At 39.3% G+C, this 27,149-nt stretch overlaps 1 protein-coding gene across 11 annotated transcripts; it reads left to right on the top strand.

Moving 5' to 3' along the window:
- The first annotated feature begins 1,836 nt into the window (after positions 1 to 1,836).
- elmo2 (engulfment and cell motility 2) lies at positions 1,837 to 26,539 on the top strand. 11 transcript variants are annotated; one of them, XM_030729243.1, is made up of 24 exons: positions 1,837 to 1,927; positions 6,068 to 6,137; positions 6,292 to 6,390; positions 6,692 to 6,732; positions 7,838 to 7,910; positions 7,995 to 8,045; positions 10,341 to 10,510; positions 10,966 to 11,065; positions 11,552 to 11,703; positions 13,074 to 13,152; positions 15,746 to 15,781; positions 16,127 to 16,177; positions 16,932 to 17,054; positions 17,466 to 17,585; positions 17,705 to 17,809; positions 17,898 to 18,006; positions 18,205 to 18,341; positions 20,787 to 20,950; positions 21,339 to 21,451; positions 21,549 to 21,656; positions 21,801 to 21,883; positions 21,996 to 22,073; positions 22,776 to 22,979; positions 25,752 to 25,837. In XM_030729243.1, the coding sequence occupies exons 3-23, from the start codon at positions 6,313 to 6,315 to the stop codon at positions 22,974 to 22,976; spliced, it is 2,172 nt and encodes a 723-aa protein (XP_030585103.1). In that variant the 5' UTR covers positions 1,837 to 1,927; positions 6,068 to 6,137; positions 6,292 to 6,312; the 3' UTR covers positions 22,977 to 22,979; positions 25,752 to 25,837. The 11 variants fall into 11 exon arrangements, with proteins under 11 accessions (XP_030585103.1, XP_030585107.1, XP_030585102.1 ...); XM_030729247.1 differs by having other exon boundaries at positions 6,068 to 6,132; positions 22,776 to 26,539; XM_030729242.1 differs by having other exon boundaries at positions 22,776 to 26,539.
- The last annotated feature ends 610 nt before the right edge of the window (positions 26,540 to 27,149 follow it).

Raw genomic sequence — 27,149 nt, 5'->3', positions numbered from 1 at the left:
CAGAAGTATGTCAGTGATTTAATTTAATTTTTTTTTTTTTTTTTTTACTTCATGATGGCATAAAACAGAACATCAGTAAATGGATAGAAGGCTTTGTGATTTGCTGTGTCACCATTATGTCTCATCTTAATATTTAAACAGTTTAGTCCTGGTATTCCATAGCTTTTCTTTTAGTGAATGTCTTGCTGGGGTTACTGGTACTTGATTCTTGGACAAACTACAGAATTTGTCACTGATTGAAATGCATTTAAATTACTTCAAGTCATGTATATTTTCTTTTTTAAAAGAACTGATTGTATTTTTTTGCCACATTAACTGACTCGAATTCTGAACTTTCCAGAGCAGCATTTTTGCTCATTTTCTGTGCCTGTAGATCACTTGAGAATGAGTATGTCTGTGTTTGTTGACTAAACTAATAATTATGTCAGAAATACTAGTTTTGATGTCATGCATGAGATGTTATGTGAAACTAAATGCATTCAGTTGTTTCCTATGTGAATTTAAGTGCAGTTGTCCGCTTGTCCCTTCAAGTTTCACCAGCAGCCATCCTGAGGTGAGCCAATGTTACCGTACCCCACCCCCCTCACCCCCCTAGGCTCTAGATATTTCTCCTGTACACATGTTTCTGTGTAAAAGTAATAAAAAAAAAGTGTTATGAACGCCTTTGTTGTGCAGAATGTAGTCTTTTGTTGGTTAGTTTTAATGTTGTGACTACAGCTAACAAAAATGAGACTGTCAGGAGAACTGTCTGTGTTACCATCACATTTGCCCTGGTTCCCACAGAGACAGACACATGCTTTGAAGGGTCATGGAGGGAAACCGTGAAACAGCATTGGTGTGAACATATAAGGTACACAAAATGAACAGAGGTTAGAGGATGCCTTTAGAGATGGTTTCTTGACACAGACACAAGATTGGTAATGCAGTGGTAGAGTGGTTAACACTATCATCTTACACAAAACGTTTCCAATTCCAGCCGGGGACCTTTCTGTGTGGAGTTAGCATGTTCTCACCTGTGCCCAGGTGGGTTTGCTTCAGGTATTCCAGCTTCCTCCATAGGTCCAAATACATGCATGTTAGGTTAACTGGTGCTTCTAAATTGGCTGTGGATGTGAAGTGTATAAATCCTTGGAGTGAGTGGAATAAAGTGCTTTTAACATTTTCTTTTTTTTCTTTTTTTTTTTTTTTAGAAAAGCTCAAAATGAAAGCAAGTGCATTACATGTGCACCTGCAATGTAACAGAAATCACCTAAAATTAAACAAATCAGCTGGCAGCTAACTGAGATTAAAACTCAAAAGAAGGGCTGGGGAGGTCGTAAGATTTCAAAAACAGTTGAGCTGTAAATTGAGTGCAGTTTCCTACCACTGCTTTGAATGCACGGATTAGTTTGCAGTAAGCATTTTTAATGTTTTGTGTTCAGTATTGATTAATGTTGAATATTGAGAATTAGAACATTATGAGGCTGTTCCTGCCATTTTCACCTGCCTTTAAAATCTGTTACAATTATTACAAGCTGTTATGTTTTTATATCTTAGATAAAACAAGATATGAAATATTGTGTGGTAACAGGTGTAAAACCTACAAAATACACTCTAAAACATTTAAGGATTCATGCATTTATTAATGTGAGATAGGCTAGTTATACATTCTAAATATAGCTATAGCTCAGTACAGACACTTATTATGAGGGAATTCTTGACCGGGGTCAAAACTGACCCGGACCATACTGTGAAATGTGAACAGTATGTAAGGGTTAAAGTAAAATGCCAGATTGAGCGTGCACAAATGATGAGGAGTCTGCCTCATTTGCAGACGGTGACATTGTGTCCCGCCTACAAGGCGTGGAGCCGTGTCTCCTTTTCACGAGTATTTCACTGGGGACAGAGGGGGGGATACCGAGAGCACCATCGATGGCCAGGACACGGGGTGAGTAGCACCAAGTACTGACATTAGCAGATAAGTACCCTTCGTTAAAATCCACCAAGTGAAGCCAGTGAGCATCTTCTGCTCCGGGGACGGGCTGTATCCTGACTGCAATGGAGGAGTAGACGGGCACAGGCTGGGCTGGATGACTGAATAACATTAGCCGCCTTTTGAGGAATAGCGGTGGTGCTCACTGTAATAGCGAGCGAGTTTGCTGGTTAGTAATAATTAAGAGGTAGAGGAATAGTGAAAGACGTTAACCGCCTGTGTCAGCCGCTGTTTATTTAAACACCATCATGAGTTGTGATTGATTACGCTAAAAATCACAAGGTTGCAAATGCAGCCTTTCAGTGCACCAGTCTGTGGGCTCCTTATGAGCTTTGATTCAGCCTAATCGATCACCGGAAATCAGGCTTTAAACATTTTAAGTTTAGGTTTAAAGAAGCGCGATTGGCCGTATTAACGCTGGCGGCGAATAAGCTGATATGAAGACATTAGTCTTCCTACATGCAAGAGCGTGACCGTTATCGGACTTTGGGCTGCAAGAAGGTAAATTTGCCCTAAATCTGTTTTTTTTTTTTTTTTTTAAAGAAAAATTACCAAGGCTATTTTTCCTCCTCAAGACTGCAGCCATCGTATAACCAGAAGGGGCGCCAATGCGCATGTCCAAGTAGCCAACGAGCTGTCATCAAAGTTAAGCGCTCCTCAGTTTTTTTGTGTGAACGCTTTTTTTTTTCTTTCTTTTTTTTTTTTTCCCTGTCCTCCGGCCCGGATGGGTGCCCCGAGCCACATTTAAAAGCACAGTAAAATGGCGTCAGAAACATCCGGGTCGCGGTGAGAAGTAGCTGGTGGCGCCGGGGGACACAAAAAGTTGGGAGTCTTTTGAATCTAGGCTCCGACCGCGCTGTTGGGTTTCTTTTCAGGTTTGAGCTCCTTGGCAGTAGTTGCTAAGCTACCACCGCAGCGCGTGCTGCCAAATAAAAAACTCCCAGTGCGCGCGGCAGCCGTGAATCCAGCCAAATACTAGCCAGATGACAGGCCCGCAGAAAGTGGCAGGAAAACGGTTCCCACCGCTTTCCGTTTCAATTGCCATCAATGTGTTTGTTGTGTGCACAGTCACCAGAAACATAAAACCACGGCAGGTATTTTTGAAATGTCGAAGCAGGAGGAGCACAGGTGTAATCACCAGAGGTATGCCTGTACAAGGCCCGTGCACACTGTTCATTTGAATTACTGGCATAACTAAATTACGCTAATCCATGGACTATCCATAGTTTATTAATAACAGTCGTGACTTTTCTGTTCCACCAGCGGTGATTATTTATTGAAAACACAGGGCTCTCCCACAGAATATGACTGGAGATGTTTAGTAGGAAAAGCACAAGTGTTACTCTGTTTGGCTTTTGTGGTTTCAGAGCCCCCAGGCTGTTCACTGTTGGACAAATGGTATAGTATAATATGCATAGTATCTTATTATAGTTACATGAATGTGTCCCAAAGTGCAATCTATATTAGTTGGACAGTTACTGTGATTGCTGTCTTTCAAGGCACAAGCAAATGGCAATCAATATGATTAATTTTACTTTTACACAATGATATATGAGCCTGCGACTAACCACTGGCGCTTCCATTTTTGCTGTGCTTCATCTCTGACTGTGCTTTCAGTATTTGACCTTTTTTTTTTTTTTTTAAATTATTATTTTTTTATTAATGTGTGTCCTGAGCCTGCAAAGGCTCAGGACACACATTAATAACAGCTTGCAAAAGCTGTCCTTGGAGGCAGATAGGTGTTTACTTTATGCCCATTTAATTTACCCCCTCTTCCCCCAGTAGTTGATTAAAGGCTACTCTGTAAGTGGTAAACAGCAAGAATAATCTGGCATTTTAATAGAATATAGAATTAGAAATTGATCGATATTGCACCTTAGACGTTTCCAGATAAACTACCAACTATTAAGGATACATATATGGATGTAAGTGCCTGTGTCCTCTTGACTGTCTACTTGACTAGCATATTACTAAATCCAATGGGAAACCATATCTAATATCAGCCAATCACACTGCAGAAACTCAGTGCATTTAGGTATGTAGACATGGTCAGTATGATCTGCTGAAGTTCAAAGCGAGCATCAGAATGGGGAAGAAAGGTGATTTAAGTGATTTTGAACATTGTTGGTGCTAGACAGGCTGGTCTGAGTATTTCAGAAGTTGCTGGTCTGCTGGGATTTTCCCACCAAACCATCTCTAGGTTTTCCATAGAATAAACCGCGAATGGTTCTCTGGGTGAAAATGCCTCGTTGCTATTCCAGGTCAGAGGAGAGTGGCCAGACTGCTTCAAGCTGATAGGAAGGCAACAGTAACTCAAATAACCACATGTTACAAACAAGGTATGCAAAAGAGTATCTGCTTCATCTGTTTGATGCACAGCACATCAAACCTTGGAGCAGATGGCCTACAGCAGCAGAAGCCCACACCAGGTGCCACTCCTGTCAGCTAAGAACAGGAAACTGAGGCTCACCAAAATTGGACAATAGAAGATTGGAAAAATGTTCCCTGGTCTGATGAAGCTTGATTTCTGCTGCAACATTCAGAATTTGGTGTAAAATGTACAACACTTATTTACGCCAAATTTACAGCAGTTCAGGCTGGTATAATGGTGTGGGGGGGGGGATATGTTCTTGGCACACTTTTAGCCAATTAAGTATTTCTTATCTTCTTTCCATTAGACTCCTACTTAGAATCCAAATATGGTTTAGGCAGTTTTCACTATTTTCAGACTCCACCAATAACTTGTTGTGGTTGATGTAAATCCTAATGCTGTATATCAGTCTGTCACAGTTGAGTGATCCCATGGTTCAGAGATGAAATTATTTATGCATGCTAATTATTTAAAGTACAACAGCTTAAATCTTTATTCCAACTTTGATCACGAGAGGCTGGCATCTGCAGTGCAATGATGTACTGACAGCTCATGCTGCACTGTCAAAAGAACAAACCTATGTTCAAGAACAAACTGTGCTTTATTTTGTGACTGATCAAAGGATCACGCTGTCAGACATCACAACCGCTGTTGATGGAAAATGGCAGGCGAATGTATTTATAGAACAAACATTCAAACTCTTCAGAAAGACTGTGCCGCAGTGCTGGAAACATTACTACACTGATAAATCTCTAGGGAATACAGTTGTTGGTTCAGGTTGTTTCAAGAAGGTTCTTCTCTCATGTAACAGTAAGGCAATGGTTTACTTCGCAAATGAGCAGCAGAGCTTTACAAAGCGCTTTGTATCCTGAAAGCCGCCTGAATGCAAAGAGCCATTTGGGAAACAGCAGTGATTCTTTTCTTTACAGCTGTCTCCCAATCAGACCGCTTTTCCTGCTTGCCTCATGCTTGAGCAGAGAGAGAGAGAGACCATTCTGGTGCCAAAAACTGGTCCCTGCTGTGCTCTTCCTGCTTTTGTACTGTTGAGCTTTTGTTGCAGATAATGAAAAATAAGTTTAATGCGCGTCAGTGTTCCTCCGAAATTAGGTATTAAAGGTGAGGCCTGACAAAAGAGAGTGCAGGTAACAGTTAAACGGTTCTAAAAACTGAAACGCTGCAAACACGCGAGCTACATGAGAGTGAGCGTTATAAAGAGCAGATGGCCAGACGATAACATCCCATATTGTTTTAATTCATCACCATTTCCACAGAGTTTTTGGATCCATGCAAGTTATATTTACTTATTCTTTGCCAAAATGCAAAATGTGAAAAGGAAGTAAAAGAGACATTCTCAATAATATCTAAAATGTAATTATTTAATAATCTAATAATGTTTTTTGCATAGAGGGTGCAGCGTGAGTTGGAAATAAAGGTAATTAGGTTATGTTTTGGAAATAATATGCAGATATGTCAAGAGCAACATAATTCAGCAGAACCAGACTCAGCTGGCAGAAAGCTTGACCCAGCCAAGATATTTATGTGTCTGCGTGTGTGTGTGTGTGTGTGTGTGTGTGTGTGGGTGGGTGGGTGGGTGATTTTGTGAAACAGTCATGCTTATTGATCTGTTCTCTGACAGATTCAGTTCACTGAAGAGAAAATGCAGCGACTGAGCGATCTGAGCTTTTGGGCCTGCATGACCAGGCTGTGGTTTTCTGTGTTCACAGGGGAGCTGACACAGGGGTTTATACAGCAGAGCTGTGACAGCAACTGACCCATTCACAAGTTATCAGTTAGGTGACGTATAACCCCTGATTCATATTGTTCTCATTGTCAATGAAGCAGTCCTTTGTAATTGAACATGTTTAATTATCAATTATTCCAAGAGTAACTTTTACATGTAGTTTAGTGCTTTGGAAAGTCTGTTAATGACTTTTTTTTTTTTCTGCAGGGTGCTAACTAAAACACAGCCATGCCACCCCCAGCTGACATTGTGAAGGTGGCTATTGAATGGCCCGGTGCCAATGCTCAGCTTATAGAGATGGACCAGGTCTGTATGTGTGCGACAGATGAAATAAATCTCTGTTTGGCCTCTAATAACTTAACTTCCTCTAGCTGTTAGAGTACACAATTTTCATAATGAAAGGAGGGAAATTGTGCACGGCTTTAATGTGAAAGTTTTATGTATGAATAATACTGGAAAGTATCTGTAACTGACAGATTTGATAGATTAGGATTAGCTTTAAGAAAGAAAGAAATGGGGCCATGTGAGGAGTGATGATTTATTATTCCTTTCAGTTCTTTAATGTAGAATTTTGCAAGTGTGCAATTTTTTTTTCCCTTCTTTGCAGAAACGACCTTTGTCCTCAATAATTCGGGAAGTATGTGATGGGTAAGTGTTACTCCTATATGTTTTAATATTTATATATTGAGTTCTGTAGTCAGATTAGTTGAATATTGGTATTAGTCTTTGTATTATAGTTAACCTGTAAGATTTATTTACTTTCTGTGTTGGGTTAGCTAAAATGAACTTGATATAATTATCACACTGAAAGCTTTATTGTAGATGGTTCTTTCAAATTGTAAAAATCAGCAGCACATTTGTTATTTGACCATACTAACTCCAACCAAAAAAAAATCCCATTAAATTAATGATCATCATCTATTGACTTCATCATTTTTGCAAGAAACAGTGAAAGCCGTGAAAAAGGCCACCTGGCTCGTTCTGTGCTGAACATCAGTGACGTGTGCTGTAAAGCAGCAGAGAATTGTTTGTTGTTCTAGCTGTTATTTATTTTTTTTATGAAGACATTCATTCATGGCTATATTAAGTTTATATGTTTACCTTCTGTCACGGCTGCGCTTCCTGCTGATTCAAGATAACAGCAGCATGCTCAGAGAGAAAACTCCACATGATTGTGTTTGTGTCTTTGCACACTGGGGTTTGTGGTCAAAAGAGGATGACTCAAAATGCCATTCTCTTAGCTCTGCCTTGTAAAAGTGGAAAAGCTAAATTGTCAGGAGAAAATGGCAGCTGAATAGCCTGTGATGACCACATTTACTGCTGTGATACCTTACATAACCCTTCTCACCTTTTTCTAACCTCTATTGTTGTCTGTGTGTTTTATATATTTGCACCTCAGTGATGGATATTGCAAATTTTATTCCACCCGTCCACCTCTTAGCCTGGCTCCATCTACCCACTGCCTCCCTTCACCATTTGAAACAAAATTCTTTGCACTTTACTGTTAACACCCACTGACTGATTCTCCTCCACAGTCTTTCTGTTTGCTGCTCATGTAAATCCAGTTGCTGAAGGCAGCAATCTGACTTTGAGCAACCTTTTGTTCATGCATATCAGAGTATGCTGCATTACAACATTTCTACATTGTGTTTTACTGAGTTTTTTGTGTGTGTGTGTGTGTGTGTGTAGTGTCTAACACTCACGTTGAATATTTATTCTTTAGCAAACATTTTCTCTCTGTTCTTTTCCCCAGCTGGTCTTTGTCTGGCTCAGAGCAGTTTGCTCTGCGTTATGCTGATGGTCCTCAGCTTTATATCACTGAGCAGGTGAGCTTGTTTGTTTTTTTTTAATCCTAACCTTCAGATGAGGACATTGTGAATCAATACTGAATTCTGTCACGATCTTTCCAGAGTCGTGGTGACATCAAGAACGGGACCATCCTTCGATTAGCAATTTCTCCTGTAAGTCAAAAAATGTGGTTTTGATTTTCACTGGGAAGTTTTGAAATGGTAATTTTCTTGAAAATAAAACCAGTGGGGTATTTATAAAATGGTTCACTGGTTTGTAATTGATATTTTACTTTTTCTTGGGGCTGAATTCTCAAATTCTTTTTGTAAATGCTTTTAAAGGGATAAGAGGAATGGATGTGATTTGCTATGGTCACTAGCAAGCAGCCTCTAACTCACAAATAATGTATGATAATCTGTCTCTCTAATCCCACACTGCTTCCAAGTGCACTGTGGGGGCACATCATGCCTCCAGTGCCAAATGTGCTGAAGTGCCGTGGGCTTAGATTGATTTAACTGATTACTGAAATTATTTTGCAATGGAATGACTAATCAGCCAGTCACATGGAAGCAACTCAATGCATTTAGGCATGCAGACATGGTCAAGATGATCCTGCTTTAGGTCAAAGCAATCACTGGAATGAGAAAGAAAGGTAATTTAAGTGCCTTTGAATGTGGCTTGTTTGTTGGTGCCAGGTGGACTGGTTTGAGTTTTTCAGAAACTGCTGATCTCCTGGGATTTTCCCACACAACCGTCTCTAGGGTTGAACTGATAGATAGGCAACAGGGACTCAAATAATCACTTGTTACAACTGAGCTATATAGGAGAACATCTCTGAATGCACACCATGTCAAACCTCGAAGCAGATGGGCTATAGCACTCCTGTCAGCTAGAAACAGGAAATTGAGACTCACACAAATTGGACAATAGAAGATTGGAAAAATGGACCCTGGTCTGATGAGTCTTCATTTCTGCTGCACCATCCAGATGAAAGGGTTGGAATTTGGTGTAAACAACATGAGAGCATGGATCCATCCTGCCTTGTATCAGCGGTTGAGTGTGGTGGTGTAATGGTGTGAGGGGATATTTTCTTGGCACACTATGGGCCCCTTAGTACATATTGAGCATCGTTTAAAAGCCACAGGCTTGAACATGACAATGAGTTCACTGTATGCAAACGTAAATGACCTCCACAGTCAGCAGATCTCAGTCCAATAGAGCACTTTTGGGATGTGATGGAATAGGAGATTCGGCTAATGGATGTGCAGCAGGTAAATGTGCAGCAACATCAAAGTGGACCAGAATCTCTGAGAAATGTTTCCTGTTGAATCTACAGACATGGACAAAATTGTTGGTATCCTTCTGTTAAAGATAGAAATTCCCACATTGGTCACTGAAATAACTTGAAACTGGCAAAAGTAATAATAAATATCAATTTCCTGAAAATTAACTAATGAAAATCAGACATTGCTTGTGAATTGTGAATGTGTTTTCGCTCAGTCCTCACGAGCAGACTGCTCCAGCTGTGGGTTGGCTACAGTCCCATGGACCTTAAACTTCTGAATAATATGTGCAACTGTAATCGCAGGAATATCAAGCTGCTTGGAGACGGTCTTGTAGCCTTTACCTTTAACATGCTTGTCAATAATAGTCTTTCTCATCTCCTGTGACAGCTCTCTCCTTAGCTTTCTGTGGTCCATCTTCAGTGGCGCAAACAGCACGATACCAAACAGCACAGTGACCACTTTTCACCCTTTAAATAGGCAGACTGATTACACGTTAGAAGACACCTGTGATGCAAATTACAGGACACACCTTAGATTAACCTGTCTCTGTGGTCAACTTATTTTCAGTCTTTTTAGGGGTACCATCATTTAGTCCAGGCCAGTTTCATTCTGTTGAACCACAATTCAAAAGCAATGTCTGACCTTCATTAGTTAATTTTCAGGAAATTTTTATTTATTGTTACTTTTGTTAGTTTCATGTTATTTCAATAATCATTGTGGGGTTTTTTTTAATGGAAGGGTACCAACAATTTTTTTTCCACATCTGTGTGCCTTGAAGACAATTCTGAAGGCAAAATGGGCTCCAACCAATAATAGCAAGGTGCGCCTCAAAAAGTAAGTGTGTATGTCTCATGATTTCCTTATAAAAGTGGCCACTTTCACATTGTTCTCATAAAACAAAGTTAACATGATTTAACCATAATCCTAATAATTATTATTATACATGTGGAAAATGTGAAAGTGGCCACTCATGACTCAGTCATTTTATAAGACGTGTTGATCTTATAAAGCATAACATTACACAACATTTGCTATTGCAGCTAATGGGAAATTATTAACATTTTGTTGTATTTTTTCCTATATGGGCTCTGTCTCTCTATATCTAGGCTTACAGTAAATTCAGTGACCTGATGGACGAGGTGATGAGAGTATCATGGCAATGATTGTGTTTGTCTCTGACAGGCTCGTGCTGCTCGTCAGCTCCTGGAGAGGATCCAGTCCCATGGCATTGATGCTCGCCTCGAGGCCCTGAAAGAGCTCGCCAAGCTCTCCGCAGACCCAACCTTTGCCGCTGAGTTCATAAATATGGAAGGCATTGGGACACTGGCTCGTCTTGTAGAGAGCGGCACCCAGTGAGTTTTTTGTTTTTGACAGCTGACAGAGCTGACTGATGACAGTGTTGTATCGTCTTTGTTGAGCAAAGCCTGCCATTGCTTAATGTTAGTGCTGGAAATTGCTAAGGCTATTAAAGCCTATAAAGAACATCAGTTTCCTTCATTGTCGCCCCTCCCTAAAAGTCCAAATTCACTGCCTGCAATTTTTGTTCAGTTCACATTTTTAAATTCTTTTAATTATATTTTTCAGTTGAATTACATAAATCCACTTAATCAAAAATGCAAGTTTGACCTTTTTTAAAGTCAATGAGTAACTGTGTTCAATAGTCTTGATCTCATTACTGACCAGAATAATTGTGATTATGATATTTAGCCATAATTGAGCAGGCTTGTATCGATATTTCTTTAAAGTTAAAGTAAATGTTAAGATGTGATCTAGAAGGCCTGCACTGACTGTAACTCCCTCCCTCCAGCTTTGGTGAAATGTTGGCCTTCACTCTCACTGCCTTCCTGGAGCTAATGGATCATGGCATTGTGTCCTGGGACCTTATCTCCCTCTCCTTCATCAAGCAGGTACTTCTTTCAACAAAAGAACTTTTCATAGGACATATTTTTCATTTCAGTGAAACTTCACTGTACTGTTGTCTACTTAAGAAAAAACAAAAACTCCAAGGTTCGTCTTTTTTATTCATTTGTGTTCTTGGACTTTTCTTCAATCACACTTTTCTTTGACCTCATTTTCTACACAAATGCCGGATATGTGTGGGTACTGTTGCTGAGCAACTACTCACATTATTTGGAGCTCTTTCAGTGTTTATGTAAATCGTTTTCTTTGGAAAACTTCGCCATAGCCTTGGCAGTTGCTCGGGAGAACTTTACAGAACTCTTGATTCAGTTTTCTTTATACTGGAAAAATATTCTACTTGTTTTTCATCTATGCTAAATGTTTGAGCATTACAGGCTTATGTTGGTCTGATGCACCAACTTCCAAGTGCAACAGAATAAACTAAGAAATGCACGAAAGTTTTCTCCATGTTGGTTTTCTCTGTCCTCGCTCAGATTGCGGGCTACGTGAACCAGCCGATGGTGGATGTGTCCATCCTGCAGCGCTCCCTGGCCATCCTCGAGAGCATGGTTTTAAACAGCCACAGCCTCTACCATCGAGTGGCACAGGAGATCACCGTGGGACAGCTCATCGGGCACCTGCAAGTGTGAGCACACACACATGCACAGGGGCTTCCTGCACTCTGATATGGGGGAACAGACGAGGGTATAAAAGTGTGGGGTGCCCGGAAAAAAACTATCCTGTAGTTGCCGTGATTTTTGGTTCTCTTTATATGGGTGTGTTCAGGATGCACAGATAATCCCGATCAAACAGCAATGCTGGTATAAGATTTTTGTTATTGCCAAGAAGTCCCATGAAAAGACCAAAACCAACAGCATGTTAGTCAAAGCCTCGGTACTTTCCTATCTCCTGCTCCTATTTTTAGCTCTCAGTGCTGTCCCACTGGCTTCTACTGAAGACATAAAACCTAAAAAAAGGGGGTGGAACGCAGGACACGGAGAGAGCACACAAAATAAATAAACAGCATGGGCGGGGTAACAGATGAAACTAATCAGGGATGGGTCAGGAAGCAGAAATGCAGAATGCAGAGGAAGCAAAACAGCTGTAGAAACACAAGGAAAGTAATACTTTAACAGCAAAAAACACCATAAAAATCAACCAAAACTCAAAGAACTCCTAACCAAAAACCTCATGCCATGGTGGTGATAGGAACTACATTTACTGCTGATGTAGCTATAATCAGAAAGAGGAGATATAGGTGTGAATGTTATGGGTGACTTTAAGTAATTAATCTGCGCTGGATGCTCTAGTGAGTATTTACAGCAGCAGGACTGCGTATGAGTGACTCACTCAAAATAAAACAAAATGTCCATGCTAGTTATAATTACATTTCATGTTATGAAGAACAATGGAGCCCTGTGAAGTAATTAAAAATATTCTTTTGGCTTCTCCCTTTAGGGGTCGCCTCAGCAGATCATCTGCCTCCGTCTCACCCCTGTCTCATCCTCCTCTGTCACACCTCACCCTCTGCATGTAGTCCTTCACTACATCCATGAATCTTCTCTGTGGTCTTCCTCATTTCCTCCTGCCTGGGAGCTCCATTTTCAACATCCTTTGTCCAGTATATCCACTAACCCCCCCTCTTCACATGTACAAATTATCTATGCCTCCTCGAAATAATAAAAAATAATCCTTAATAATAATAGGATTAGATCTTAAGGCATTTTTTTTGATATGATAAATTCAAAGTTGATTTTGGTCTTTTTATAGGAATAAAGCCAAAGTTTAGAAAAAATGTTGCATAGCAGAACTAAAGACTTACATTCATTTAAAACTGCTGTGTGAAGAAGATGCTTCTAAAAATCCTGCACCCATCCCAAATGTTTATTGATGGTAATTAGACTATTTATTTATTTGTATGTAGCAAAGCTGTTAGCCTGTAGTGTTGCTCCTGTGAGGAGATTTGCAGAGCACGATGCTTCTAACTGGTTGTTGCGCTGCTGGATATTCCTTCAGGTCAAACCAGGAGATCCAGACCTACGCCATCGCTCTCATCAATGCTCTTTTCCTGAAGGCGCCAGAGGACAGACGGCAGGTCGGTGCACTGCGCTAACAGCACAGAGTCAAGGACAGAACACTTTTAATAGTTAACTGCAGTACTAATATTAAATCTTCATATTTCATTCTAAAGAAACCCACTTACACATAATAGACATTTATTCATGACATGTTTGGCGTCAGAGCACTGCAGACATTGGTTCATCGTGTAGCAGTAGGCTAGTTAAAGCTAATCTCATGAATAGACGTCTGTCTGCCAGCTGTCGTGCTGTGGATTCTGTGTGACAGTCATCGCTGCAGTGACACACTCACTCCAAATACCTTCCTTTGAGGTTTGTACATTTGTTTTGCTGCAGTTTTTTCAGAGTAGCTCAGTGAGGTTAACCGGCCACCCATCTGCACGTGATGGATGGTTGTTTGTGTCTTTTAGAAAAAGGACCTGGAAGGGTAACGATGTGTTTTTAGAAAGCAGCCTCTTGCCATTAAAGGATTGCACTCGATGTTATTCATGTGTGATATATCACAATATGTTAACTTTTAATTTATTTCTCCAAAATAATACCATTTTAAAGTTGATTTAAAAAGAATCAAACAAAAACAAACAATCTGGAATATTTTTTTGCACAGATAAATGTACAAATTCTGAAGGTGAAAGGGTTTCTGTCCAGTCTGTCACTGCCATAAAATCTCATCTTTCCTCCTGCTAACTCCAGCATGTTTCAGAGTTTAACTTCATACACTTTTTGTATTGTATTGCTTGTATTGTAATAGTTTTAGCACAGACAGTTTATAGTATATATACTATATATATATATATATATACACTATAGTATATACTTTCAGTTTATAGTATTTATTTTTCACTATGTTTAAGCACTCACGGCATCTTCTACATACAAGCCTCATTCAGCCATTCACACATTCATTCATTCTGTTAACCTAACATTCACCAGATTCAGCCGGGGGATCGAACCACTGACCTTCCAAATCGTGGACAACCTGCGCTAACTCCTGAGTCACAACTGTCTCAGTTTAGGAATAAAATGTAATTAAGTCAAAGAATTTAAATAAAGAAAGGAAAAAAGTGTATATTCAGGGTTCTAGCCAGCAGTTGATTGCGCGACTCTTGCTGAGGTGCCATCGCGCCAAGCTGAGAATTTCAGCACTTAGCTACTGTTAACAGATCGCTATCATTAGCAAGCGGTTGTTCGGTACATTCTGTACCGAGAGCCACTGGTTTGTATTTAACAAAAATCTTATTATTGGTAATGTTTATAGTCAATAGAGCAATAAATATGTGATTACCTGTTAAGTATAGATTACCCTATTACCATTACTAATAGATGTAAATCATCAAAATCTTTTAAGATATGTGATTCCTCTGCAGTAGGCTATTATCACTATTTGGTACATTAGCTTTGCATTTTTATTACAATAATACCATGTTTTGTTATATTTATGAAATTACAGAACTAAAATAACAAAAATTGCTGACAATATAATTTATTACCCACACAACAAAGAAATTGTGAAGTGGATTAATAAAATATACATAGTAGCACGTATCAGCCTACTTTAAAACAGAGTAGCTGTAAAGCCATAAAAGCCCATTTGTGCAAATGAATCAGATTAATAGTTCCCTACTTTAAAGTATAAGTAAGTGCTTGTAAATCTATCACTTGGCTTGCCCTCTTAATTTTGCTAAACCCCAACCACCTCTAACCACTTAAAAGTCTAACTCTGTTAACTTTTATATTCATCTAATTATTTAGGGTTTTTTTTTTTTTTTTTTTTTTGTAAAAGCCGCAGGGAGCCACTGGAGAACGGACAACGGATCCGCATGTGGCTGTGGAGCTGCTGGTTTTCAACAACTGGTTTATACTTTATACTACTATAAAATAACACAGAGATCCTCAAATCATCAGTCCTTATTCAGTTTTTAAAGTATTAATCAAAAATTCATGTGTACACTGGGTTATATGTAATCACAAGAACATGAAGTATTTTCCCAACTTCGCTGTGCATTGCAACATTTCCTTTAAACCTTATGTCAAACAGTATGCAAAAAGGCTTTTAACATGCATTTGTCTCCAATTGCTGTTATTGACCACTGGAGGGCAAAGTGAGTCAATTCTACCCAGGAAAACGCAGCAGAAGTACATCCTGGCTGGCATCGTGATGTTACTGTAATTACCAACTAAATGCCAGTTTTCACCTCATTTAGCAAATTAGTGTAAACTAATTCCTTTTAGATTTATTGATCTCTTCACATTAGCTTTGGTGGTGTTTTTCCTTACAAGAAAAGAGAGTCAGGGAGGATTCAGAAGAGACCAACATGTTTACAGTGTACTCATGAGAGCACCCTGGGCGCCTCACTGATTTGCATGTTTAATGGTTGTTTTAAGGCTCACCCTGCTACTCTGGGTTGATAAATCCTGCCATGGGTGACAGTGCATAAATGCAGTTTATAGGGTGTATTAAGTGATGTGTGTCATTTTTATATGATGCTGTTTCATGTTTTTATTTCGTTGCATGCCGTGCTGGTGATGTATCTCATGGTCCATGTGCGTGCACTTTTTATTTCCATTACTGTTACACCCACACTGCTCCTCCCACTCGTCAACCCATAGGAGGAGTATACTAACCCACTGGAACAGCACCTCACTGTGAGTACACGTCCCTCGTTAGCTCATATCATCTTTCCCGCCTCTTTTTCGCTGTCTGATTCTTCTGATTCTGTTCCATAATCCCTTAAATTAAGCTGGAACCATAGTTTGCTGCAGCAGCAGACAGATTCGTCTCCAACTGTTAGACGTGTTTTACAGAAAGTGTGAAAGGCAAATGGTTTAAACCATAGATCAAAATCCAGCTTTAGAATGTTTCTGCAAAATTCCCATTTATCCGTAGGTAGATGTCAGTAAAATTATCATTGGGTGCTATTTTATGTTGTAGTAAAGCATCTTTCCTAAGTAGATTTTATGGGTTGGAATAATGTTTCTCTTTACCCTCAGGAAATGGCAAGCTCTTTGGCTCAGAAACACCTGCGGTCCATCATCCTCAATGTGAGTATCAAGTCTGAATGCAGACAATAAAATATACCAGAGCTCTTTTTTTGTTGACTGTTAAGCTTTCCAAGGACATTAAGCAATTCCCATTGACTGTTTCTACAACTATTTCCATTGAAACACCTGAAAACCTTTGAGATACATAATATTCCTGTTCATCCTCTTTTGAGATTTTCCTGTGTTGGGGTTTGATGATAGTTTCCACCCTTGGACAAAGAGTTGGTCACAATTTGGAAAATGGAAAGCTTTACTCACTTGACACAGAACCAGCAAATGTGATATGGCACCAAGTCTATGAAGTGGAACAAAATCTCCTCTGAAAATGATTCCTTCTGGCACTTGTCTGAAAGTGCCCGAGTAGTGAACTGGCTGGAAATGACTTCAAGTTAGGAAGTGCTACACTCCAGCTTCCTGGAATAAGGAAATATCCAAGAGCAGCGCCACCATTTTATTCCTTCATGGAAGGAAAACTTGCAATCTTTGCAGTGTTAATGGGACCTAGTTACCTGCTGGGTGATAACAGTATTGTTATATTATTTATTGGTAATTTGGACAAACTGTAATGATGAAAATTCATCATAATGGCAAATTTCTTGCTTTTGATTGGAAAAATAAAACAATTCATTAGGTCAGTTTCTTTTTACTTCATGGGGAGCTTTAGCTTGTGCCTTTTCATATGACATGCTGTTTGTGCACAAATTTGCAGCCCACATCAAGGGTTTGCACAAAGCCCTGTGCTCCTCTTTTCCAGCACGTCATAAGAGGAAATCGACCAATCAAAGCAGAAATGGCTCATCAGTTATACGTGCTGCAGGTGTTGACTTTTAACCTTCTGGAAGAACGAATGATGACCAAAATGGATCCTAATGACCAGGTAAAAATCAAAATGATTACATTTATTTCCATATTGTTATGCAGTCCTGTTAAAACAGAGTGCTATAAAACAAATGCGGTTTGAATGTAATGTAATGGAATCCTCTGCAGTATGTTTAAATAAGCAACGTGTTCAGCTGAATGGAAATAGCTGGATCCTGAAAAAGTGCAATAATTAGAGACAACCTTCTACCAGTGACGTTTACACTGACAGAGCTGCTTTAAGTGTAACAAGTGGACCAGAAAATTAAAGTTTTTGTGCGTGTGTTGTTTTTTTTTCCCCACTGCTTGTTTACAGCCATCTGCTCTCTGCTGATTGACCTATCCTTTCCCCCCTTTTCATTATTTCTTTGCAGCTGTGTGTTCTTGTTTGTGCTAATATGCTGAAAATATGTTGGCTTTTCTCTCACAGGCTCAGAGAGACATCATTTTTGAGCTGCGTAGAATTGCCTTCGACGGAGAAAATGACCCCACTGGCACAGAGAAAAGAAAGGCCATGTACACCAAGGACTACAAGATGCTGGGCTTCACTGTGAGTCTTTACTCAAGATTTCAGTTTCTTCTGGAAAAACGGAATAATTAATAAAATAGAAACAGTTTAGTTGGTTCTCTCCTGTGTCTTAGCTTACATTATCTCTATTTAAAATGTAGAACCATGTAAACCCAGCCATGGACTTCACCCAGACTCCTCCAGGGATGCTGGCTCTGGACAACATGCTGTATCTGGCCAAGGTTCACCAGGACACGTACATCAGGGTCAGTGTTGGTCTCAGACACAATTTTGCTGAGTTTACAGAACAGGAAAAGTCTTCCACAAGTTAATGTTTTTCCCCACTCCTGACAGATTGTTCTGGAGAACAGCAGCCGAGAGGATAAGCACGAGTGTCCCTTTGGCCGCTGCGCCATCGAACTCACTCGAATGCTGTGCGAGATACTCCAAGTTGGAGAACTGCGTAAGCAGCTTTGCATATGTAGCGGTTGTACTACAGTGATACTCTATGCTTTAATGTTTTTCAAACAGGATAATGTTAAAGATGTGTTTGTAAAATTTGACATTGAATTTATTCCTTGATTGCAGGATGTGTGAGACAGAAGAAGTATATCTCTCGCATGCCAGTGTTTTTCATTTAGAAATCTTTTCTTTTGTGTAGCTAATGAGGGCTGCAACGATTATCACCCCATGTTCTTCACCCATGACCGGGCATGGGAGGAGTTCTTCTGTGTCTGCATCCAGCTGCTTAATAAAACCTGGAAGGAGATGAGGGCCACAGCTGAGGACTTCAACAAGGTCTAATATTCACACACAGTCGGTTAATTCATTTTGAGTTACTGTACATGTACACATGTATATTTCCTCCTGTAACCAAGCTTTTATAGCCTGAAAAATAACACAAACCTTGCAGATACATACCACTACTGCCACACATTAGAGAGTGGGATTGATTGATCAATTGATTGACTTATAGATGGATTGATTGATTTATCAGATGTGCAAGTGTCACTGTAGTGCCATGGCTCTCGTGACAACCATTGCAAACATGGAACCAAGCTTGGTATAGAACAAAATACAACCTTTTCAAACTCTAGGACTAATTAAACACAGATAACACAGTTGGATTGTTTGAGGTACCTGGGAATGATTAACAGAAATGGAATTCTAGGGTTTAACCTAAAATACATATTTAATTGCATTTAAATCAATTTCAAACCTTTAATTATTTATTCATATATGTGGTAGAGTAGGGAGAGTGTCTGACTCTTGAACCCAAACTTGGAGCTGGTTCCACTGGAATTGGGCTTAATAGCTGCTTCTTGAGGCGACCGTTGTTGTGATCTGGTGCTATATAAATAAAATTGAATTGAATTGAATAGCTGAAGGCTCTGCATCCCAGTCTGATTCTAGTTCCCGTTGTGCTAATGGAAACTCAAAGAAGCACAAATAAATCTGCACTCTGAGAGCAAAGTGCTTTCTTTTGGTATAATAAGATACTATAAAGTCTTTAAGATATGATAGAGTCTGATCATTCAGGACTTTCTATTTGAGAAGAAGGATTTTAAATTCCGTTCTCCATATAACAGGAAGCTGATGAAGAGAAATGAATACGAGAGATATATGATCTCTTTCTTTCCCTTCTCTTTCCCTTTAGACAGCTTTACCATGAAAATAATTGTGCGTTAACTCCACACTTTATGATCACATACCCTTCTGCCACCCACCTTGGACGCTGCACTGTTACTCCACACTGCTCTGCACGACACAGTTGAATGGTCTTTATTTTACTAATGAGTTAATTCAGTCATACACGTTTGAATCCATTAAGTCGATAGATGAGAATGCTAATCGGTGTTCTGTATGGCTTTCCACAATAATAGAAACTTAGCCATTTGACCAAAGTGTTGTTGTGTAATACAGTTAATAATGTGTTGCTTGTGTTAGATAAACTGTGTTTTTGAACACCATCTTCTGACAATTTAACCCTTCTCTTGTGGGAATGAAAAATTGACTGTCTAAGTTACTCCAAAATGCAGGTTCCAGATTTCAAGGCAGAAATCCTCAGCAGCGGTGTTGATTCCTTCATTTTGTTTATTATGACTTCAAGCACATTTTCCATGTGACATGCTAACCTAATTAAACACTTGATTATCAATAAAGGGAAAATCTTTAAATATTGCCAAAGGAGGCAACCACAAGCAGAAGCAGAATGTTGATTTGTGTTTTGCCTTTCTTTGATAGTAGCTAGTAGGTAGATGGGAAATCCGAGTTTTAGAGCAGGTCATTAGCATGCAGGCCACTGGTCGATCAGGGGACTTGGCTGCTGATGGTATCCTCATCCATGTGGTTAGTGTGGACCCTAACCGCTTGGTTTGTATTGCAGAAAAGCGCCTCAAGTCTCAAAATGGCTAGAGATTGTATAAATGTGTGCTTCAATTGTTGTAATCACGTTCACCCAGCGTGTCTCAGTGACTTTCTCTTCTGGAAGGGGTACACATTCATTCCTCTCTATCAGGGTGAATGCTAATCATTTTGGCAGCTCCTTAGCTCTGTTTTTTCTCTGCATCAATAGGTCAAAATCTTAATTTGTCAACTTATGTAAGGATAAAATATTAGTAAAATCTAGACCTGTCTATCAGCCACAGATGTACTTTCTTGGTTAGCTAAATTTTATCTGGTAATCTAAAATAATTATTTAGCGCTAATTAGTGAAAAGTCACCATGCTGACATAACTTAAATGGTGATTAAACATGACATTACAGTAATGTCAGCACAGTAGGAGGGTTGCTTACAGTAGGTGATCATCATTGCCAAATAGCCACCATCTATCCAGAGCAGACAGTGTTTGCCCACTGTCACTGTGAGACATATTAGGCGTAACACTGACACACATTACTGTAGCTGCTGCGTTCTGCAATATGTGACTGAGCCCACTAGAGCAGACAGTTGAAAGGTTTTCGGTTTATTAAATAATGCATGATAATTATTACTTTGCTAGACATTTAATGAAATGAACAGGAATACAAAAAGCTGTTTTGGGTATAGAGGGGTTTAAATATTAATACCTTTTAAAAAAATATTTTAGTCAGTAGTTTGAGCTTCTCGTTGGGGGGGATGATGGTTCATTAAAAGCCAGTATCATGACTCTTATGTTTACTGTACCTATGTTAGCATTCGGGAGAATACGTCACCTTTTCTTACTCATCTTTTGTGTATATGTTTGCTTAAACCCTTACCAGGTGATGCAGGTAGTCCGTGAGCAGATCACCAGAGCTCTGGCAATGAAACCATCATCTATAGACCAGCTGAAGACTAAGCTGCGAGGCCTCAACTATTCAGAGATTCTGCGCCTGCGGCAGTCTGAAAGAATGAGCCAGGATGACTTCCAGTCTCCACCCATTATGTCAGTTTGCATCTACACTAGTATTCATTCTCGTTATCAGCCTCGAGAACGTGGCTGGGATTCTTTTCACCTTCCACATCTGTTTGACTGTGTGTATATGCCCTGGTAGCACCTGCTGCACTTGGAGCTGCTGCAAGGGCAGTTTTGAGTACTTTGGCTGGTGTGTATATGTTTGGACATTTTAGGACAGCCTTCAACATGATAGCATGCAAAATATGACTATGAAACATGACAGTGGTGCTGTTAAGATCAAAGGGTGGATGGGTGCTGGAACTAAAAGGGGGAGCTTTTCTCACAGAGTCTTACCCATATGAGGTATCTATCTCATCTCTATCTGGTTGTAAATTTATCATATCCAGACTGTGCTCTATGCGTGTTTGTGCTGCAGTGAGTTGCGGGAGAGAATTCAGCCCGAGATCTTAGAGCTCATCAAGCAACAGCGACTCAACCGGCTGTGCGAGGGGAGTTGCTTCCGTAAACTGGGCAACCGCCGAAGGCAAGGTACAGTGCAGCATCGATGCAATCAATTTGCTTCTGTTGAGTGAGTTCTGCTGTTGCTGATTATCAACTAAGCACTGTGTCCCCTTCTTTTACATAGAAAAGTTTTGGTTCTGCAGGCTGTCTCTGAATCACAAAGTGCTGCACTACGGGGACTTAGATGAGTCACCTCAGGGTGAAGTGCCTTTTGAGCTACTCAGTGACAAGAGTAAGACACTTTCTTTATCCAAGCCTCTTAATAAGTCTTTCATAACACAATGACACTGTCACCGGCAGAGCATGCTGCATCTGTTGTGAGGCTAACCTTAATAAATGAATATGATTATGTGTTTGTGTCTTTTGTTTTCCCCAGTCCCCGTCTCTGATATTAAGTCTGTGGTGACAGGGAAGGACTGCCCTCATATGAAAGAGAAAAGCGCTCTAAAACAAAATAAGGTAGTGTCACTTTCGTTTCTTTTTGTTGCCATTCTAGTCACATAGCTGCCCTTTAATCCTCTGCTGCCGCTCAGTGTAGAAACTATGTTGTTTGACCTGTTGATTCCCTCAGGAGGTGCTGGAGTTGGCCTTCTCTGTCCTCTATGATCCTGATGAAACACTTAATTTTGTTGCACCCAACAAATATGAGGTAAGCTCATATGTGCTTGTCTGGCAAATGTGAAATATTAAACCTTCACTAATTAATATTTCTATTATTAAAAGGGTGATTTGTGTGGAGCACTTGGAAGGAATTAGCTTTAAGTCCCCTGAATTGCACATCCTTGTGGAACACTTTAACATCATTAACTTCTTTACTTTAACAGTCAGCAAATCTACTGATTTGGCTTAGTCTCACTGCTCTCATCATCCTCATTTCCAGCGACAGCAGGCAGCTGAATAAGCTCTGACAGATTTGCTGTATGTTACCTTCCCAGCACTAAACGGCAGACAGATAAAGTTAGCAACCAGCTGGTGAACACAGTGAAGCATTTAGCAGATAAAGAGCCAGATATTTCCCTTGGCGATTGGTGAAAAGCAGAATGTGAGTTAATATTGCACTTACATTTGCCAGGTGGCAAATTTATAAATGTTAATGCTGTGTTTTTATTGTTGTAAAACAAACATGAAAAAAACTTAGAGCCTGGTCCGGGTGTTCTTTGTATAACTTTCAGCAAAAGGACTAAAAGCTGCTAAGTCAGAAATGTGCGCATTGATTAACACATAAAAAAAAAAAAAAAAACTTGTTGGATATTATCTCTTATGTAGAGCCGGCAATGTTTCACCTTCATGGATGTTTTTGTGTGTGTGTGTGTGTGTGTGTGTGTGTGTGTGTGCGCGTGCGTGCGCTCAGTATTGTATCTGGACTGATGGGCTGTGTGCGCTGCTGGGCAGAGAGATGGGCAGTGACCTGACACGCAGTGACCTAGATACTCTCATCAGCATGGAGATGAAGCTCCGCCTCCTCGACCTTGAGAACATCACCATCCCGGAAGCGCCGCCTCCTGTGCCAAAGGAGCCTAGCTCATATAACTTCACCTACAACTACAGCTGAGATGTGGGTGTGTGCGTGCGTGCTTGTGTGTGTGTGTGTGTGTGTTTTCAGTGCATGTATGTGTTTGTCAAGGACGAGTATGCTAAATTTTTTGATGAATTTACCTAAACATCTGGAAAAGGCTGTTTTGTTTTTTTTTTGTTTTGTTTTTTACATTTCAGAACCTTGGAAGTTTTCCTTGTTTGTGATGCTGGATAGGAAAGATATGTTTTGTAGCTTGATAGAGAGGTCAGAAGTCAGGGTTTGGTACAGAAATCTGCTCCAGGAGCTGGAACAGATTAAATGAGGGAATCTCATTTATCGGCGCATGTCAAGCAGAGTGTGGTTTGCGCTCCTTGCTCTTTGCCATTTTAAGGTGGAAATAAAATGACGGGATCAAAACCCACGAATGTTTACATTTTAGTCCAATTGAGGCATGACACATCTGTCGTTTCCACGGCAACTGAGAACGAAGTAGCCAGGAGTCCAGTTTTAATGGCGTGTTAACTCTGATGCTGCCTGCTCCTCCATGTGTACAGATGTACAGTACAGTGTAATCACTTCTACATCCTGCTCCTCATCGTGGTCTTATTAATATTAATATATCTCATATGCAATTCAGTGATTAAAAAAGGACTAGAAAGGTGAGAGGCTTGAAATGTAAGTAATACACAGCAGAAGCAGATCATGTGGAAGGATATTCCCTTATTCACTTTGTTTTGCTTATGATTGTTTTACATGGGACAAAAAGTTTATCAGTAGGGATTCTAGTTTTCCAAATGATAATATAGAGAAAGATTGTTAAGTGTAACTAAACCAAAAAAAGAAACAATTTAATGTCATGAAAGACCAGAAAACTGACACACAGTTATTATTTGGGATGTTGGAGCCCTTACATTTTAGCATTATTTTTCTTAAAGGTGTCAGGTGGTCACTTAATTGTTTCACCTCCACACATCCTGATATATTCATATATCTCCTGTGGCTTAACTTTGCGTTTGATGCTGCTTCTTTAAATCACTTCCTCACACCAGTACACTTTTTCATAGCTTGTTAGACAGCGTGAACGTACTCTACCATATATATCCCACCGGATTAATGAAACCATTTAAGTGTTTCTTGCCTCCTATAGGTGTCTGTAAGTGTGTATGTGTATGTGTATGTATGTGTGTGTGTGTGTGAGTGTGTGTGTGTGTGTGTGCAGAGTTTTGAAGTATGTGTATGTTCTTATGTTGAAAGACTGAAGGTAAAATCTCTATATTTAAAAATCCTGCTGCTCATTAAGGTCAGGGTCAAAGCCCTGACATCCAACACATTTAAAAGACATAAAAGATATGAACCTTTTTTCAATCATAGTCACTGTATTGCCTTATCATACACTCATATGTGAGTAATGAAACACTACAACTCACTCTGATATGTTTTTGATATTTTTTAACTGCTGTACTTCCTCATATGTAGAATTCTATTGTATAAGCAGTTAATTAATTATGGATAACACAATATAGCATACCTATAATAATATATTATGTTCAGATATGTTAACTGTTGCAGTACTGTGAAAAAGTCTTGAGCCATACCTCAAAGAACAAATTGTAATTGTATCTTTGGGCACTTTGTTACTAGCAGCCTGTAAACCCACAATGTATTGAAGCAGTGCAGGATCATCTTGATAGAGTATAGAGCAAAAGGCAGCCAACATCCAAACAAGAGCTTTGAATGTTCTTCAAGAAGCCTGGAGGACTATTCCTGAAGACTACTTAAAGAAATTACATGAAAACCTGCCTAAGAGAGTTAAAGCTGTGTTGAAGAATAAATGTGGCCATGCCAAATACTGACATTCAAGCTTAGAATTGTACAAACTTGCATTTCCATGTATGTTTGCAGAAGTCTCATAAAGTACCTATTTCATATTTTCCTAGCAAAATATGAAGAAATGAGGGGTGGTGTAAGACTTTTACAGAGTACTGTACATATTGGGATTATAAATCATTCTATTACTGTGACAACAGTTATGTTATACTGTGCTACATGTAAGACTACACTTACATGTACACTTAAATCAGCTACAGCTACATTAAAATTTGTTCATATACTGTTTATACAGTAAATATATAATTAAGAATAACTATATTTGGAAAGTTACCACAGTGTGGTAAAAGTTTGTAGTACCATGAGTTTCCAAATCTAATGATGCCCGTGGTGTTTGAACAAATTAGCATTTGCAGCTTTGATTTCTGATGTTTTATCACACAGTGCAAAGGCAAACAGGACAAACAAGAGGGCCAAAAACACAATCAAATGCATAGACGGAGATTAAAACAGAGTGGCGTCTAGTACTGCTCATATATCATAGTGAAGTATGCAGCATTGTGTGCTTTGTATACAGTGGTAATAATTACAGTATTGTTGCTTGATGTCATTTTCTAATTTCCACAGAATTCCTGGTTCTAAAACTTGTCTTCTAAAAGAGAACTAATTACTTCTGTCATTTGTTAATGCAGAGTAGAGTTATATTTTTGTAAACAATCGTACGATTTTGTCAGTCTTGAAGAGAATGGGACTTAACGCGGCATTTTCACTTCGCATCGGTCTGTACGGCACATTCAGCACGCTCACTTTGCACTGAAAACACAGACTCAACTACATTTTCATATCGCATGATTTAGGACACCCACTCCTGCAACTAATTATGATGTCAGTTTGTGAAGAGGTTTACAGCTGAGATTATTATTATTTTTGGCTTTTAACTGATGTTGGAGTGTTAACTGGTTAATTTTACTTCTAATTGTACAGGTTCGTTTTACAGTGAGGCAAACAGTTCAATTCAGGGCAACTTATGAAAACACAAGAAAGAAGAAAAAAAAGAAGCAAGCAAACTACTAAGATTTTTTTCAGCATTTATCAATGTGAGAAAATGTGCTGGGGATGCAGAAATCAACCAAATACTGAAATGCTGCCAGAATAATAGCAGACACCTGAATATAATCCGAATGTTAACTGTTACACTGTTAATGTCAATAATTTTGTCGTTCACCTTAAAAAACAAACAGCCAGCTACAGTAATGTTCATCACTTTTTAGTGCCCCTTGAAAAGATTTTCATTGTAGTTTCTGCCACTTGCAGCTTCTCTGTATTTGCAGGAGGTTCTGTGTATGCTAATGCATGAATAATTTTTTTTTACCATTTCTAATAATTTTTTGCTAAATCTGTCGTCTGGTGGGTAGAAATAATGCCTTGATCTCCTCGTGTTTTGGATGTTTGGCTGCATTTTCTTAAGTTGCCCCAAACTAAGTTGCGGCATTTTGAGCTCTCTGGGCTTCAGTACAAGAAATCAACTGCAGCTAAAACAGGTTGGCAATGAGAAAATACTACAGGAAGGGAAGGAGTTTTGCATTGGATGTACAGTTTGACTTGAAGTTTTTGCATCTGGCTCTCTTTTACATGACTTGCTAAACTATTTATTTACACTTGGTAGTGACAGTAAAGAATGACAAAGTGACATAAATTTTAAATATGGTATACATATAAGTCATTGTATGTATATACAGTATTGTGTTGCCTTATTGAAGAAATGTATTATGTTTTGTGTGAATAAATACAAACTAACTACTGATTAAAGTGTATTTTTATTCAGTTTTAAGTCGAAAGTCAGGGTTTGTGATTCCAAATGATAATTATATAAAATATATTGGGCAGTTTTATTAGTATATAAATACAAAGTAGATTCACATATTTATATCACTCTAAATGCAAATACACTGGAGCAGGGGATCTTCACTTAAAATCCTGAAGGAGATGGTGAGTCCAGGGGCAGACATGCACATGTAGGATTGCGACTACTATAATGAGACCGGCTTTTTGGGGACTGGTACTGCAAACCCCAGCTCAGTTCCAGATCTTATCCAGCAGAGGACACACTGTGTCCTGTATTAACTTAGCAGGTTCCAGATATCCTGAGCTATTATGCCTTTTTCTACTGTGGAGAAATGATAATTGCATACAGAGACGCAGCTGTAGCTGCAGATGAATTGGTAGTAAGATTTTGATGCATTAACTTTTCTGTAATTGCTTGAGCCCCATCAATATCAAACAGTATATTTTCAGTATTTTTTAACTCATTTTGCAGTCAGAAAATGGAAATAAAGAATAAAACTGAGTAAATGGAAAAGAGATTTTATTGTGTGTAGCTCA

Source organism: Archocentrus centrarchus, chromosome 5 (assembly GCF_007364275.1).
Source record: "Archocentrus centrarchus isolate MPI-CPG fArcCen1 chromosome 5, fArcCen1, whole genome shotgun sequence".
Taxonomy (NCBI): Eukaryota; Metazoa; Chordata; class Actinopteri; order Cichliformes; family Cichlidae; genus Archocentrus; species Archocentrus centrarchus.
Note: the sequence above shows the minus strand (reverse complement) of the source record. Positions and strands in the feature narration are given on the sequence as shown.